Raw genomic sequence first — 14,910 nt, 5'->3', positions numbered from 1 at the left:
GGGAACATACTGACAAAGCCCTAAGACTGCTAATCAAATTCCAGTTAAAATCTCTGTACACGCCGGCGTTCCCGTCGTGGCTCTGCAGTTAACGAATCTGACTAACGTTCATGAGGGCGCGGGTTCGACCCCGGCCTGGCTCAGTGGGTTGAGAATCCAGCGTTGCTGTGGCTGTGGTGTAGGCCGGCAGCTACAGTTCCCGTTTGACCCCTAGCCTGGGAACCTCCATAGGCCTCGGGTGTGGACCTAAAAAAAAAAATAAAAAAAAAAAAAAAACAACTCCATGTACATCCCATGTATGAGACTGTCCGTGAGAAAGCCCTCCTTTCTAAAATATTCTCCTTTTAACCTATGCTGCCTCTAAGAAGAGCTCATGAGGCATGTGCCTTTTCTTTATGGTCTCAGTCAGGAGTCTTGTGACGGAATTTGGGAGAAAACCCACTTCCAACGGGTTTTCCACACATTTGAGAAGCACTGCTAGTTTCTGTGAGGTGATAGGTTCAGGCCATAGGCGCAAAAGCTCTGAACCTGACTGGAGGCTGCCAGGATAGAAGAGTGTGGTAAAGGAGGATATTTTTCTGAGAAGAACGTTCCTGCCTCTTTAGTTTACTTTACTTTTTATTTTAGTAGTTGTTGTTGTTGTCGTCAGTCCCCCACTTGCGCTGTCCTTTTCCTGAGAGCTGAGCACTCCCATAACACCTCTGCTTGTCACTTTTCCCTTCCATAATCCCTGTGCAGAATGTGATCCTCCTCAGATGCACTTGCTCCTTGTGAGCATTGCAGGTAATCTGAGTTTCAAACATCCTTTCCCTGTTGTGTCATCAGAATTCTCAGAATTTTTAAATAGAACATCCAAATTAGGTTGACTGTTACATTTAATTCTAAAATTTGGCATCTAGGTAAGTTTTCCTCCACAAATTTTCTTCTGTTTTGTTATCTTTGATGGCCGCACCTGAGGCATATGGAAGTTCCTAGGCTAGGGGTCGAATTGGAGCTGCAGCTGCTGGCCTACTCCACAGCCACAGCAACACCAGGCCTGGCCTGCACCTGCAACCTCTCCTGCAGCCTGGGGCAAGGCCAGATCCTTAGCCCACTGAGAGAGGCCAGGGATCGAACCCACATCCTCAAGGACACTGTGTGGGTTTCTCAACTCAATGAGCCACCGCGGGAATGCCCCCTTAATTCTCTTCCTTACCTGCCTGCCTCTTCTCCATTGCTGGCTATTCTCCTCTTCCCAATATTATCCTCCTCAGCTTTTCTCCTTGGATCCGTGCGACTATACGTAGCCTCGGCTACCCGTTATTTCAGAACCGTGTAGGGCTTGTGTTAGTGGTCGGTTTGCAGCCGAGACAAGGGTCATTTTAGGGCAGAGTGTGTGTGTGTATGTGTGGGGGGAGGGTATCAGATGGAGGGCCATGTGGCTGGAAATGCTACACACTGTCCTGCTGGGCCAGTGTTACATGAGTGGGTCCTGGTCTCTGCATGTGCGTGTCAGAATGTGGGCCTTGCTGAAGGGCTGCCAGTAACATTTCAGGACGGCTTCCTGATACGGTGGGATTTCCTCCAGATACCATTGCCCTGGCAAGGTGACCGGGCACATTGCTTCCTTCTCCTGGCATAGCTACGGCTGTCATCCCGAAAAGGGACAGCCGTTGGCAGTGTGGGAAAGCAGCATGGCCCCCGCTGGGCTTGTGCGAGGAAAGGAGTAGCTTCTTGGGCTTCACAGGTCCCATTACCGTTTTGGGAGGACTGTCTCTGGTTTCCTGAGACAGTTTTGTGGAAGAGGATGTGGAGAGGCCCCATCCTGCCCAGGTGGCTTCTGGTCGCCCTTCAAGTGGGAAAGGAGGGTCAGCGGGAAGGAAGGGAAGGGAGTGGAGTGGCAGCAGACGTGGGTGGGGCTGTGGAGGGGGCGGTCCTGCCTCAAGGCAGGCTTCCCTTTGGCGTGGTGAGGACTGGAAGACAGCAGAAAAGCCTTCACGATATCACTCAGCTCAGGACCTTTCACTCCCCTTCTCCGATGTCAGCAGTGCAGGAAAGAGATTAGTGAGCTGCAGTGGGATAAACATCAGCTCTGAACTCGGCAGGCACAACAAAAGCAGAGGAAATGGAGGAGCTGGAAGAGAAGGGTGTCAGTCAGGAAGGGTGGGGTGGATGCCGAGAGCAAGACTTGCAGCAGGAGCTTAGGCACCTGCCGATGAGCAGAAGCCCCCAGGCAGTGCCCTTGCCCTCTTGGAGGTGTGCTTGACGTAGCATGTCCCCATGAGAAATCCTGACTTCCTGTCTGTTTTAACACCTGCCCTCCCTCACTCTTTTCTCAGTTAACAACAGTTGGTTCAGTCTTAGTTCCAAGACAGGAAATTGTCCTTGAGCTCTCACCCCCACTGCCCCATGGCCATAGGCAGGTCCAGGTGTCTGGACCTTCAGAATTTACCCCAAATATGATATGAGTCCTTCTGCCATGTCTCCCACACCAATCTTCTCCGCTGGTCCTGGTAATATTCTTGCCTCTACCTCATCCCATGTCAGATCTCATCTCAACAACCAGAATGATCTTTAAAAATATAAATTTACCTAAAGTACACCATATTTTTCCCCTTAAACTCGTGGCTCAATATAAATTTCATACCTCATCTCTTTAATAACCCGATCTCCTTTTCTTCGTGAGGAGTGTTTAAGCTCCATGAGTGCGACAAACTGTTGGATCTCCCTAAACCCTGTTATGCAGAAGTTTGCCAGAAAGCCCAAGAGGTCAGTATAAGATGAATATTGACATATTGGATAAACTTGTGCTGAGAGAGCAAGTGAATTATACTTGATCTCTCTGGTCTGGGAAGTGTTCATGTAAATTGAAAGAACTGATGTGTCTTTTGAATTAAATAAGTGCTTTGATGATGTAATGAGCAAATAAAAATAGTGATGTGTTATGTCATAAATTGTGTTAATACACAAACTCGATTAGCATTATTACAGTGGTCAAAATATTTTAATTTCATGTTGACTGGGTTCTAGTAAATACTTTGTGCAGAAATACTAAGGAAGTCATTTGTGACATTAGGTTACAATAAGATGGTGACTTCCATCCCAGCTTTGCTTTCTCACTCTGTTAAAGCATAGTTTACTCTATGGAAACCAGCTTCCTGTCATAAGGCAGCCCAGAGAGAAGGAACATAGTTATGTGTTGTGAAGACACTCAGCCTATCAAGAGGTCCATGTGATGAGGAACTGAGGACCACTAGCAACTTTGAGGGAGTGTGGAAACAGATCTTCCCCTGTCAACCTTGAGAGGACTACAGCCCTATGTAACAGTCTGACTGCTACCTCTTGAGAGACCCTGAGGCATAACCACCCAGCCAAGCCACTCCCGGACACTTAATCCACAGAAACCATGAACCAATAGATGTTGATTGGTTTAAGCTGCTAAACTTGGAACAATTTATTGCACAGCAACAAAAGAGCAGATCACCTGCTGTTAATTTCTTGCAATTTTGAAAGCAACAATTCCCTGCAAGACATTAAAAGAAACAACTCTTTAAGGTAACTCTTTTCCTCAACCTGGCTTATATGATTAGAGTCACAGTACTGGATGAAGTTTTAATGTTGTTATTTTAACTATGATAAATGTTGCCGACTCAGGAGTTGATTATTTTTTATTTCTTCTAATAAATAAAAAAATATTGGGCTTCCAGTTCATTCTACCTCCAATATTATGCATCAAGAGGAGCCCATGATACGCTTATAAACATTTTTCAGAAGAACTTAAAACCCAAAGATCCTAGTCTGTAAGTAGTAAAATCCACACAATTTCCAATGAATTCAGGTTTCCAGAGTCCTTTAGTTATAGAGAACTGTAGATGCAATCTGAGAGATGTGACATTTTGAGATAAGGAAGTTCTAGGAAAGGAAAGGAACATAAGGAGAAATGTTTAGAATTCCTGCCCCATCCAAAATCGAATACAATAACGATAGAGAAAAAAAGTGGAGAGATGATCAGTGCTGAAACTATAGGACAGGTGTCAATATGTTGGCCAGCCTGCCAACATCCTCCTCTTGGTGGAAACTCCTTCAATACTTGTGGTCCCATAAAAACTTGTAATCATAGTTACCCTAACCCCTGGCAACTGGGGTTGGTATATTTCTGGGCCAATCATAATACTTAGCTTTTATCATAGTAATTGGCTGAGGAATCGGTGTGTGATTAAACATAAGTAGTCCTTGTTTTTCAGGTGGAAGTCTTCCATAGGAAAATATAGAATGAGTTGCTCAGAGGAGGGGACAGCAGATGGAGCTGCTGGCAGTCATTTCAGCAGGTACATACAAGGAGCTACGGATGGATTAGAGTCTTTTGATAACATTTTTGAATGACTGATTCAGTCATATTTGAGGTCCCTGTTATTTGCACATTCCATGAACCATTTCTACTGAAGGAAATTTTTGTTGGCTTTCCTGAACATAGAACCAAAGGATCTTGGTAGAAAAAAAGAATGCTAATTTGAAAACAAAATTTGAGATATTTCTGCCAGAAACAAAGAATATTGAACTTCCCGCAACAAGAAAGCAATGCATATTTTGGAAACAACTGAGGGTTAATCTGTCAAATTGTGTTACTTGTACTGCTTTAAGCAGGAGGATTAGATGCAACAAAAATCATATTATGCCTTTTATCTGTCACAGATCAATGGGGTTGTTGAAAGCTGAGTTATGAAAAGAGCATTGAACCACAAGTGTAAGAAGAAAACATGGGAAATCTTAAGCAAAAAATGGTAGGATCCAATTTATATTTTTAAAGATCATTCTGGTTGTTGAGATGAGAACTGACATGGGATGAGGTAGAGGCAAGAATATTACCAGGACCAGCGGGGTAGGTGCTATAGTCCTCCAGGAAAGAAAGAATCATCACCTGGAGAAGATTGGTGTGGGAGACATGGCAGAGGGACTCATATCATATTTGGGGTAAATTCTGAAGGTCCAGACACCTGGACCTGCCTATGGCCATGGGGCAGTGGGGGTGAGAGCTCAAGGACAATTTCCTGTCTTGGAACTAAGACTGAACCAACTGTTGTTAACTGAGAAAAGAGTGAGGGAGGGCAGGTGTTAAAACAGACAGGAAGTCAGGATTTCTCATGGGGACATGCTACGTCAAGCACACCTCCAAGAGGGCAAGGGCACTGCCTGGGGGCTTCTGCTCATCGGCAGGTGCCTAAGCTCCTGCTGCAAGTCTTGCTCTCGGCATCCACCCCACCCTTCCTGACTGACACCCTTCTCTTCCAGCTCCTCCATTTCCTCTGCTTTTGTTGTGCCTGCTGAGTTCAGAGCTGAAATTTATCCCGTTGCACCTCACTAATCTCTTTCCTGCACTGCTGACATCGGAGAAGGGGAGTGAAAGGTCCTGAGCTGAGTGATATCGTGAAGGCTTTTCTGCTGTCTTCCAGTCCTCACCACGCCAAAGGGAAGCCTGCCTTGAGGCAGGACCGCCCCCTCCACAGCCCCACCCACGTCTGCTGCCACTCCACTCCCTTCCCTTCCTTCTCGCTGACCCGCCTTTCCCACTTGAAGGGCGACCAGAAGCCACCTGGGCAGGATGGGGCCTCTCCACATCCTCTTCCACAAAACTGTCTCAGGAAACCAGAGACAGTCCTCCCAAAACGGTAATGGGACCTGTGAAGCCCAAGAAGCTACTCCTTTCCTCGCACAAGCCCAGCGGGGGCCATGCTGCTTTCCCACACTGCCAACGGCTGTCCCTTTTCGGGACGACAGCCGTAGCTATGCCAGGAGAAGGAAGCAATGTGCCCGGTCACCTTGCCAGGGCAATGGTATCTGGAGGAAACCCCACCGTATCAGGAAGCCTTCCTGTTATATTACTGGCAACACTTCAGCAAGGCCCAGACCCTGACACTCGTATGCCTAGACCAGAATCCACTCACCAACACTGTCTTCAGCATTTCCAGCTACATGGCCTTCCCTCTGATACCCCAAACACACCACCCTAAAATTACCATTACCCTGTTCAAAGATGCAATAGCACAAACCCTACACTAGTTCTAAAACAGTGGCAGCTGAGGCTATTGACTAGTCACAGTCTTCCCTTTAAAAGATGAGCAGGAAATTGCTAAATATAACAGAATAATCACCAACTGTAAAGTGGAAGGTAGGTGGCTAAGAAAGTGTTTGGAATCACAATATCTTGCTGCTAAATTTTAAAAATAAATGTCAGCAAAGCTAGTGAAGTGTACATAGGTCCTAATTAAATTGTCAAGTTCCCCCCAAATGCATAGCAAAAAATTACATATAAAAGTTAGGGTTGACTGATTCAGGAGGAATGATTAAGGAGAGAAAAAAATCCACAAATATCTTTAAGATAGAGAATGGGGAGCAATGAGTGTCAGAACATTGCTGACACAATTCCCAGTGATGAACACCAATCTGAGAAAACATTTTCTAACATGGGAATGGATTAAAAAAATAGAAGATCGAGTCAATATTGAAGAGACTTTCAGACTGTATCTTGGCTTACATAATAGTGGCCACTAAATTATAAGTGAGGGCAGGGTGGTTAAAAATAGTTCCTCGAAGAAATAAATCAAATGGAATGTTACAAAACGTTCTAAAATAGAGAAACAGCACGGAAGAAATCATAGATACATAAAATATCATGATTCTTTCAAGTAACTCTATATTCATTTTATTCTGTCCTAGAAATTCCGTGGTAGATTCTGTGTCTACCTTTGCTTTTTACTAAATATTGTAATTCCTAAGGCTATTAATAAGAATAGAAAATTTTATTCTACAATACCAAGACTTCTCTATTAGAGCCAGAGAATCTTGGATGACTTCTGGGAGTCTGAGCAGCTGAGGCTCAACCTTCTGCCATCCACTGATACCCAGGTATGAGTTTTCCACATACATTTCAAAGATAGAGATGACATGTACATCATCAAGTATTTTACTACATATCATGTACGTGGGCATACAAATACCATGAATGATGGAGTTTAAGCCATAATCATGGCCTAAGATAATAACCACTTCACTTTGGCCTAGAGGAGCACTACACACACACACACACACACACACACATGCAGAAATACATAAACACATGAACACACAATTGAAAGCACAGAGAAACTCTCTCGGAACAAACTGAAAATCAAATGACGACAGAATAATTCTGATATCTGTGCTGGTTGCTTGGACACTGCCTTCAAAACTTTTGCCCAAGTCACATGCTGTACCTTTTAGAAATTACACACTAACAACATCTTATCCACTCCATCCTGTTGGGCAAAGTCCCAACTCTAAACTTGTCTATCAGGTGAGGAGGTCTGTCCTGTATGGAGCTCAAAGATACCATTGTTCTGCTGGTCTTTATAAAGGAAGCTGCCTGGATTCTCCCAGGACGGAGCTGAGAACAACTGCAGCGCTTCCTCCAAGATGCTGCCGATCCTGCTCTCAGTGGCCTTGCTGGCCCTGAGCTCAGCGCAGGGCCCTTTTTTTGGTAAGAACCAAGAAGGTAGAGGTTGCTGAGACTCTGCTTGGCATTTGTTAGATGCCACAGCAGTGAGGGTGCTGATAGAGAAGCAGGGGAAAGATGGAAAGCCTGGGCTGCAGATGCTTAAGACAAGGATAAGTTCATTTATATAATTTATGTGAGGGCCTCATACTTTATTTAAAGTATAACTGCAACACAGTAAAGAATTTTTAAACCACAATATTGACAGGGTAAGATTGGCATTTTTATAAAAGCCTCACTAACTACGTTATGAAGGATGCACTGCCGGGAGGCCAGACAAATACAGAGAAGTGTCCTCAGGAAGGCATTACAGTCATCAAAGCAGGCAGGGGGAGAAAGTGGCCTCACGAGAGGGGGTTGCACACATGCAGGAGGGGACGTCCAGGTCAGACTTTTTACTGAAGTGAAAGGGATCAGGACCCTCAATCTCTCTAGCTCACTCTCCATAGAGACACAGAGATCCCAGGGCCCAGTGGTTCATTTTGCTCCCACTTATTATTTCAAAGTGCTGTGGAAGGTGGTATCTGCTTGTTTATATCTGGTCACCTCCACCTTGAGAAACCATATTAATATAAAGTATATAATGAAGAAAGAGGGCAGAAGTACACAGAAATGTGACAGAGAAATACCCCAGCACTTTACCTAAGCTAGTAGGATTTGAGAGACACTAGGGAGGAAAAAAAAGGCCCTCCTCTCTTTTGAGTCTGTGGTGGACCCTCAGCATAGGAACCACCCCATCACCGCTTCACGTCATCCTCCCTTTGCAATGGCATCACAGGCTGTGCGGACAAGGTACTTGGGGCAAAGACAGGGTGTGGTTAGAAGGCTCCCTGTCGCTGTCGAACAGTTGTGAGCCCTGAAAGACCTGGAACTTACTTTGCGCTTCATCTTGTGCTTCTTTTCCTTGAAGGCAGCAATGAAGGACCTCCCTACCCCCTATCAGGTAAGTCTCATTTAACTCTCCATCAACTTTCTTTCTTTTTAATCCTTAGCAACTTCTCTGTTCTCCAGTGTCTTATTATCATCACAGTCTTGTCAAGAAATGATTAATGTTAGTGCCCCCAAGATATAGGCAATCCTTTACCAACCTTGATTCTGGGAACCATGAGCAGGGCCCTAACGTGAATAACAGAGATGTGTAGCTTGGATGACACAGAGAATGCTGCCTGTTCCCTCAGGCCAGAAATGACAGCTGGAAGAGGGTGGCAGAGGGAAGTTGTCCTAATTCTGACTCCTCCAGCCTACTGAGCATCATCCCCTCAACTGTTTCATTCTTCCTCAGTATTCCTTTCTTTAATACATAGTTTGGAAAAATGGAAATAAACTTAATTCCGATTACATTTTCTCTGTGTTTCTCCACTCAACTTGTTCTTGTACCTAATTAAAATTGGCCACAATTATTTAGTGAACCCTGTGTGGGCCATCACTTTGTCTTTATTTTTCTCTCTTAGTATTTCTCACCTGGTCCCAGAGCCAAAGGGTCCTGCTTATGCACTCAAGTGTCCAGACTTGGAATCACGTTAGCAGGCTGTGTCAGTGTCCCAAAATATAACTGCCAACATAACTAATGCTGATTATCCCTTTGGTATTCTGTACTTGGAGACATCCTCTGGGAACTCTAAGATGTACAACATCTTTTTTCCCCAATTTAAGGTGCATGTTTGTCTCAAGAGCAAAGAACTGAGACTCACTATCACTAGTATATAGACTAGGAGGAGTACTGCAAAGGGAGCAGAGAGTTGGAAGGAAGTTGGCAATTGAGTGGCAGGTTCTAGAGGAAGGGACAGTCTGATATCAGAAATAAGAATGAAAAGGGAGTCTTCCATAATCAAGTTCCTCTGTTACTGTGCCATGCATTACAGATTTAGACAACTCAAACTCAGATGAGGTGTTTCCAAGACCACCTCCTGGAGGACCACCACCCAGACCCCCTCCTAATGGTGAAAACCAGAGTGATGAATCTCAGCAAAGACCTCCCCCACAAGGTGATGGACCCCAGCAGAGACCACCCCCACAAGGTGACAAACTTCAGCAAGGACCACCGCCACAAGGTGGCAGACCCCAGCAGAGGCCACCCCCACAAGGTGACGAATCTCAGCAAAGACCATCCTCACAAGGTGACGGACCTCAGCAAGGACCACCCCCACAAGGTGACAGACCTCAGCAAGGACCACCCCCACAAGGCAACGGACCTCAGCAAGGACCACCCCCACAAGGTGGCAGACCCCAGCAGAGGCCACCCCCACAAGGTGACAAACCTCAGCAAGGACCACCCTCACAAGGTGACGAACCTCAGCAAGGACCACCCTCACAAGGTGACGAACCTCAGCAAGGACCACCCTCACAAGGTGACGAACCTCAGCAAGGACCATCCTCACAAGGCGACGGACCTCAGCAAGGACCACCCTCACAAGGTGACGAACCTCAGCAAGGACCACCCTCACAAGGTGAAGAACCTCAGCAAAGACCATCCTCACAAGGCGACGGACCTCAGCAAGGACCACCCTCACAAGGCGACGAACCTCAGCAAGGACCACCCTCACAAGGCGACGAACCTCAGCAAGGACCACCCTCACAAGGTGGCAGACCCCAGCAGAGGCCACCCCCACAAGGTGACAAACCTCAGCAAGGACCACCCTCACAAGGTGACGAACCTCAGCAAGGACCACCCTCACAAGGTGACGAACCTCAGCAAGGACCACCCTCACAAGGTGACGAATCTCAGCAAAGACCATCCTCACAAGGCGACGGACCTCAGCAAGGACCACCCCCACAAGGCGACGAACCTCAGCAAGGACCACCCCCACAAGGCGACGAACCTCAGCAAGGACCACCGCCACAAGGTGGCAGACCCCAGCAAGGACCACCGCCACAAGGTGGCAGACCCCAGCAAGGACCACCCTCACAAGGTGACGAACCTCAGCAAGGACCACCCTCACAAGGTGACGAACCTCAGCAAAGACCATCCTCACAAGGCAACGGACCTCAGCAAGGACCACCCCCACAAGGTGACGGACCTCAGCAAGGACCGCCCCCACAAGGCGACGGACCCCAGCAAGGACCATCCTCACAGGGTGATGGACCTCAGCAAGGACCGCCCCCACAGGGCGACGGACCCCAGCAAGGACCATCCTCACAGGGTGACGGACCCCAGCAGAGACCGCCCTCACAGGGTGACGGACCCCAGCAAGGACCGCCCCCACAGGGTGACGGACCCCAGCAGAGACCGCCCCCACAGGGTGACGGACCCCAGCAAGGACCGCCCCCACAAGGTGACGGACCCCAGCGGAGACCACCCCCACAAGGTGACGGACCCCAGCGGAGACCACCCCCACAAGGTGACGGACCCCAGCGGAGACCGCCCCCACAAGGTGACGGACCCCAGCGGAGACCACCCCCTCCAAGAGGACATCGTGTTCGCCGTTCTCCCCCACCTCCTCCTGGAGAACCCCAGGGACCACCGCCTCCAGGCCGGAGACCACAAAGACCTCCCCAAGGCCCACCTCCCCAGGGCCCACCACCCCAGTAATCTGGAATTCAATGACAGGTATGATCAAGCTCATCTTCTCTCAAAGGTCCTAAGTAGTACAGGTCTCAAACTTCAGTGTACTACTGATTCACCTGGAAATGATGAAATTGCACAATCTTGGACCCCAGTTCTAAAGATTTCTATTCAGATATTCTGAAATAGAGTCGCAATACCTTGTATTTTTAATATGCTATCCAAGGTGATTCTTCATTTTGAGAAACATAGCCCCCACCTTGTTCTCAATATTACCTGTCTTAAAGTGGGCTGTTAATGAGCAAGTAGAGTAGTGCTCTGCCTTGGTTTCTCCTCTCCTCCTCTTCAGGCACAGTGACTTCCTATCTCAAGTTTCTGCTTGACCAGGCCTTTCAGGTCAGTGTCGGTGCTAAATGATACTTTAACTTTTATGCTGCTAAATTTATCTTGCTTTTAAAATAGTGACTTTTGAATTAATATATGCTCCAAGAGGGAAAATAGCTAAAGTGAAAAGTATGAGGCTAACTTATAGGCATTCACATCCCACCTCCCCAGTTCCTTCCCCCAAAGCCACCACAGTTAACACTTTTGAACATCCTTTGGAAACATTTATGCCTTTATAAGTGTATAAATTCTTTTTTATCCACAAGTGATACTTTATTTGCAGATCTATGTATTTCTCATTTCAAATAACTTATTTCTTACCACAGAGGATCTATGTAGATCTAAATGGTCCTAGCTTTGTTTTCTTTTTAATTGTATCCTATTCCATTGTCTGGCTGTGCTGTATCAATGGACATTTAGGATGGTTTCAGTTTTCTGCTATTATGAAATAGATTGCAGTAACCATGTTTGTATATTTTTCTTTGAACACTTTAAATAACTGTGAGATAAACAACCTAAGAAGGATCTTTTTTATTCATCTTGTAAGCAACAATTTAGAAACCCATTATCTATAAAGTTCATAAAAATTATAAACCAAAAAAATTTGGAATGGAACAGGACAGAGAGGAGGAAGAGAGGGAGAAAAAATGGGCTCTCACCTGCTTCCATTCAGGAAGATTCTGTTATCTGCTGGGAAGAGATAACCACCTGCCAAGCCTCTCCATACTTTCTTTTTTATTTTTCAGAAAATGAATATGAAGATACCAGTTCTTCAGAAAGCCCTGACATTGGACCATGGCAGTCTATCTTCAATTTACCAATAAAATAATTTGCAAATTTGCATCCAATTTCTAAGTGCCATGTGCCATGCTGGGTGTTTGTGAGTCTAAAATTTGAGGGTCAATAACATAGCATAGGAGTACCCAAGACCCATTCTCATTGATGCCTCCAGCAGGCATCCTCCTGAACCACATTTCTAGAAAACATTTTTGCTTTGTTCTTTGCTTGGAAACAGGAATGTTGATCTCATTTTCTACCTGCTATTGCCTCCTCCTTCCCCCTGACATCTTTATTCACAAGCCAGATGCCTGTGCCTCCCCTTCCCTGGATTGTACAGCACTAATGCAAGGCTTTATAATTTTCATACCTTTTACTGAGATTCTAGTAATTTTAGAAAAATGAGGGAAATATGCAAATGTGAAGAAGTTGCTCAACACAAGGAAATCCTTAAAATTTCCAAAATAATTGATCCTGTTGCTAGAGAAATAAATGTGGTTCTAGGTGCCCCTTCCCTTGAACCCACTGTACCCATTTCCCATTTTTGATCATTGTTTGATTTCCCCCCTCCCAAGATCCCTCACTATTTTTTTAAATGGCCACACCTGCAGCAGATGGACGTTCCCAGGCTAGGGGACAAATCAGAGCTACAGGTGCAGGCCTAAGCCACAGCCACAGCAGTGCCAGATCTGAGCCACATTTGCAACCTGTGCGGCAGCGTGCAGCAATGCCAGATCCTCACTCTACTGGGCGAGGCCAGGGGTCAAAACCACATCCTCACAAACACTATGTCAGGTTCTTAACCCCCTGAGCCACAATGGGAACTCCTCCCTCACCATTCTTTAAGAATCCTGAGTGTATCTCATAAAGGAGGTAGCATGCTGTATTCTGAAAAATTTGGGAGTCCTTCAGACATGTTTAATTCCTAACTCTTTTTTTGTTGTTGTTACCTCTGGACTTTGAACACACGATTTTAACTCCCAAAGCCATAGTTTCCTCATCCATAAAATAAGGATAATAATAATACCTACCCTAAAGGACAAAAAGTAATGATTGTCACACATAAAACCTAGCAGAGATAGCCTTCGCCACTTTATAATAGTTATTCTAGAGAAGAACAGTAGACATGAAATTATAAGAAATTAATTGTTCCCATTTCAAAACTGTTCAGGAGTTCCTGCTGTGGCGCAGTGGGATCAGTGGTGTGTTGGGAGTGCTGGGCTGCAGTTTCAGTCCCTGGCCCAGCACGGTGGGTTAAGGATCCAGCATTGCCACAGCTGTGGCTTAGGTCATGACCACAGCTCAGATCTGATCCCAGGCCCAAGAACTCCATATGCTGTGGGGCAGCCAAAAATGAAAATACATAAAATGGTTCATATTTTTGTCAAAAGATGAAATTGCAATATTCTCTGACTATGTGTCTTCCAAATTTTAAAAAGAAGGGAAAAAAATCACATTGTAAATTTTTCAACATTTTCTGTCTTTCTAGTCTATTTACAAAAGCCTTATTATTTTTTCCTTTAAAGTGTGCCCAATATTCTGTTGTATACTATATACATTTACTGTTGAACTTTGTGAAATTTCAAATGCAAATCTTCTTAAACATCTACCAGATCAGAAATGTGCTAGTTAATATAATAAATCTTTTCCACATAATGCTAAAATTTGTCCACCACTCAAATTAAAGTATTTAGAATGAGAAAACAAGGGAAAACAACTAATTTATATATCAATTTCAGTAGCTGGATCTTGGACTAAAACAAATGAGACAAACTTCTGATAATTATAATCAAGAAAAAAACAAAAAACAATGCAAAATTAGGAAATGAAATGGTTAAATTAACCATAAATGCTTAGTTTTTTGTTTTTTTGTTTTTTTAGGAAGAGGGGATGGGCAGTCTCATCATGGCACAGCTGAAGTGAATCTGACTAGGAACTATGAGGTTGTGGGTTTGATCCCTGACCTCACTCAGTGGGTTAAGGATCCAGCATTGCCATGAGCTGTAGGTCACAGACGTGACTCAGATCTGATGTTGCTGTGGCTGTGGCGTAGGCCAGCAGCTATAGCTCCGATTGGACCCCTATCCTGGGAATCTCCATGTCCTGAGAATGTGACTCTAAAAAGCAAAAAAAAAGGGGGGGGATGAAGAGGGAAAATTGGAGAAAAGTAGTCAAAAATACAAACTTCCAGTTGAAGATAAATAAGTACTAGAGACGTAATCTAAACATAGTTAACCCTGCTATATGTAGAAAAGTTGTTAAAAGAGTAAATCTTAAGGGTTCTCACTACAAATGGCCACAAAGCAAGCCTCAGTAAACTGAAGAAAGCTGAAATTGTACAAGACATCTTTTCCAAGCACAATGCTATGAGACTAGAAATCAACTACAAGGGAAAATGTGCAAAAAACACAAACATGTGGAGGCTACATAATATGCTATTAAACAACCAGTGGATCACTGAAGAAATCAAAGAGGAAATAAAAAATACCTAGAGACAAATGAAAACAAAAACACTATGATCCAAAGCCTACAGAATGTAGCAAAAGCAGTTCTATGAGGGAAGCTTATAGCAATACAAGCATATCTCAGGAAGCAGGACGAATCTTTAATAAACTTAACATTGCACCCAAAGCAACTAGAGAAAAAAGAACAAACAAAGCTGAAAGTTAGCAGAAGGAAAGAAATCATGAAGATCAGAGCAGAACTAAGTGAAATAGAAACTAAAAAACAATAGAAATGA

At 44.9% G+C, this 14,910-nt stretch overlaps 1 protein-coding gene across 3 annotated transcripts; it reads left to right on the top strand.

Moving 5' to 3' along the window:
• On the top strand, nucleotides 1,046–12,241 carry LOC110260739 (protein starmaker-like). 3 transcript variants are annotated; one of them, XM_021092346.1, is made up of 6 exons: nucleotides 1,046–2,748; nucleotides 3,110–3,534; nucleotides 4,224–4,307; nucleotides 4,672–7,492; nucleotides 8,418–8,450; nucleotides 9,370–12,241. In XM_021092346.1, the coding sequence occupies exon 6, from the start codon at nucleotides 9,391–9,393 to the stop codon at nucleotides 11,191–11,193; it is 1,803 nt and encodes a 600-aa protein (XP_020948005.1). In that variant the 5' UTR covers nucleotides 1,046–2,748; nucleotides 3,110–3,534; nucleotides 4,224–4,307; nucleotides 4,672–7,492; nucleotides 8,418–8,450; nucleotides 9,370–9,390; the 3' UTR covers nucleotides 11,194–12,241. The 3 variants fall into 3 exon arrangements, with proteins under 3 accessions (XP_020948005.1, XP_020948006.1, XP_020948004.1); XM_021092347.1 differs by having other exon boundaries at nucleotides 1,046–3,534; nucleotides 9,370–11,054; nucleotides 12,140–12,241; XM_021092345.1 differs by having other exon boundaries at nucleotides 1,046–3,534.

This window comes from Sus scrofa, chromosome 5, assembly GCF_000003025.6.
Source record: "Sus scrofa isolate TJ Tabasco breed Duroc chromosome 5, Sscrofa11.1, whole genome shotgun sequence".
Lineage (NCBI taxonomy): Eukaryota > Metazoa > Chordata > Mammalia > Artiodactyla > Suidae > Sus > Sus scrofa.
Note: the sequence above shows the minus strand (reverse complement) of the source record. Positions and strands in the feature narration are given on the sequence as shown.

Excerpts from the sequence above, each read along its gene's own strand:
- LOC110260739 (XM_021092346.1), top strand. The coding sequence starts at position 9,391 with ATGAGGTGTTTCCAAGACCACCTCCTGGAGGACCACCACCCAGACCCC.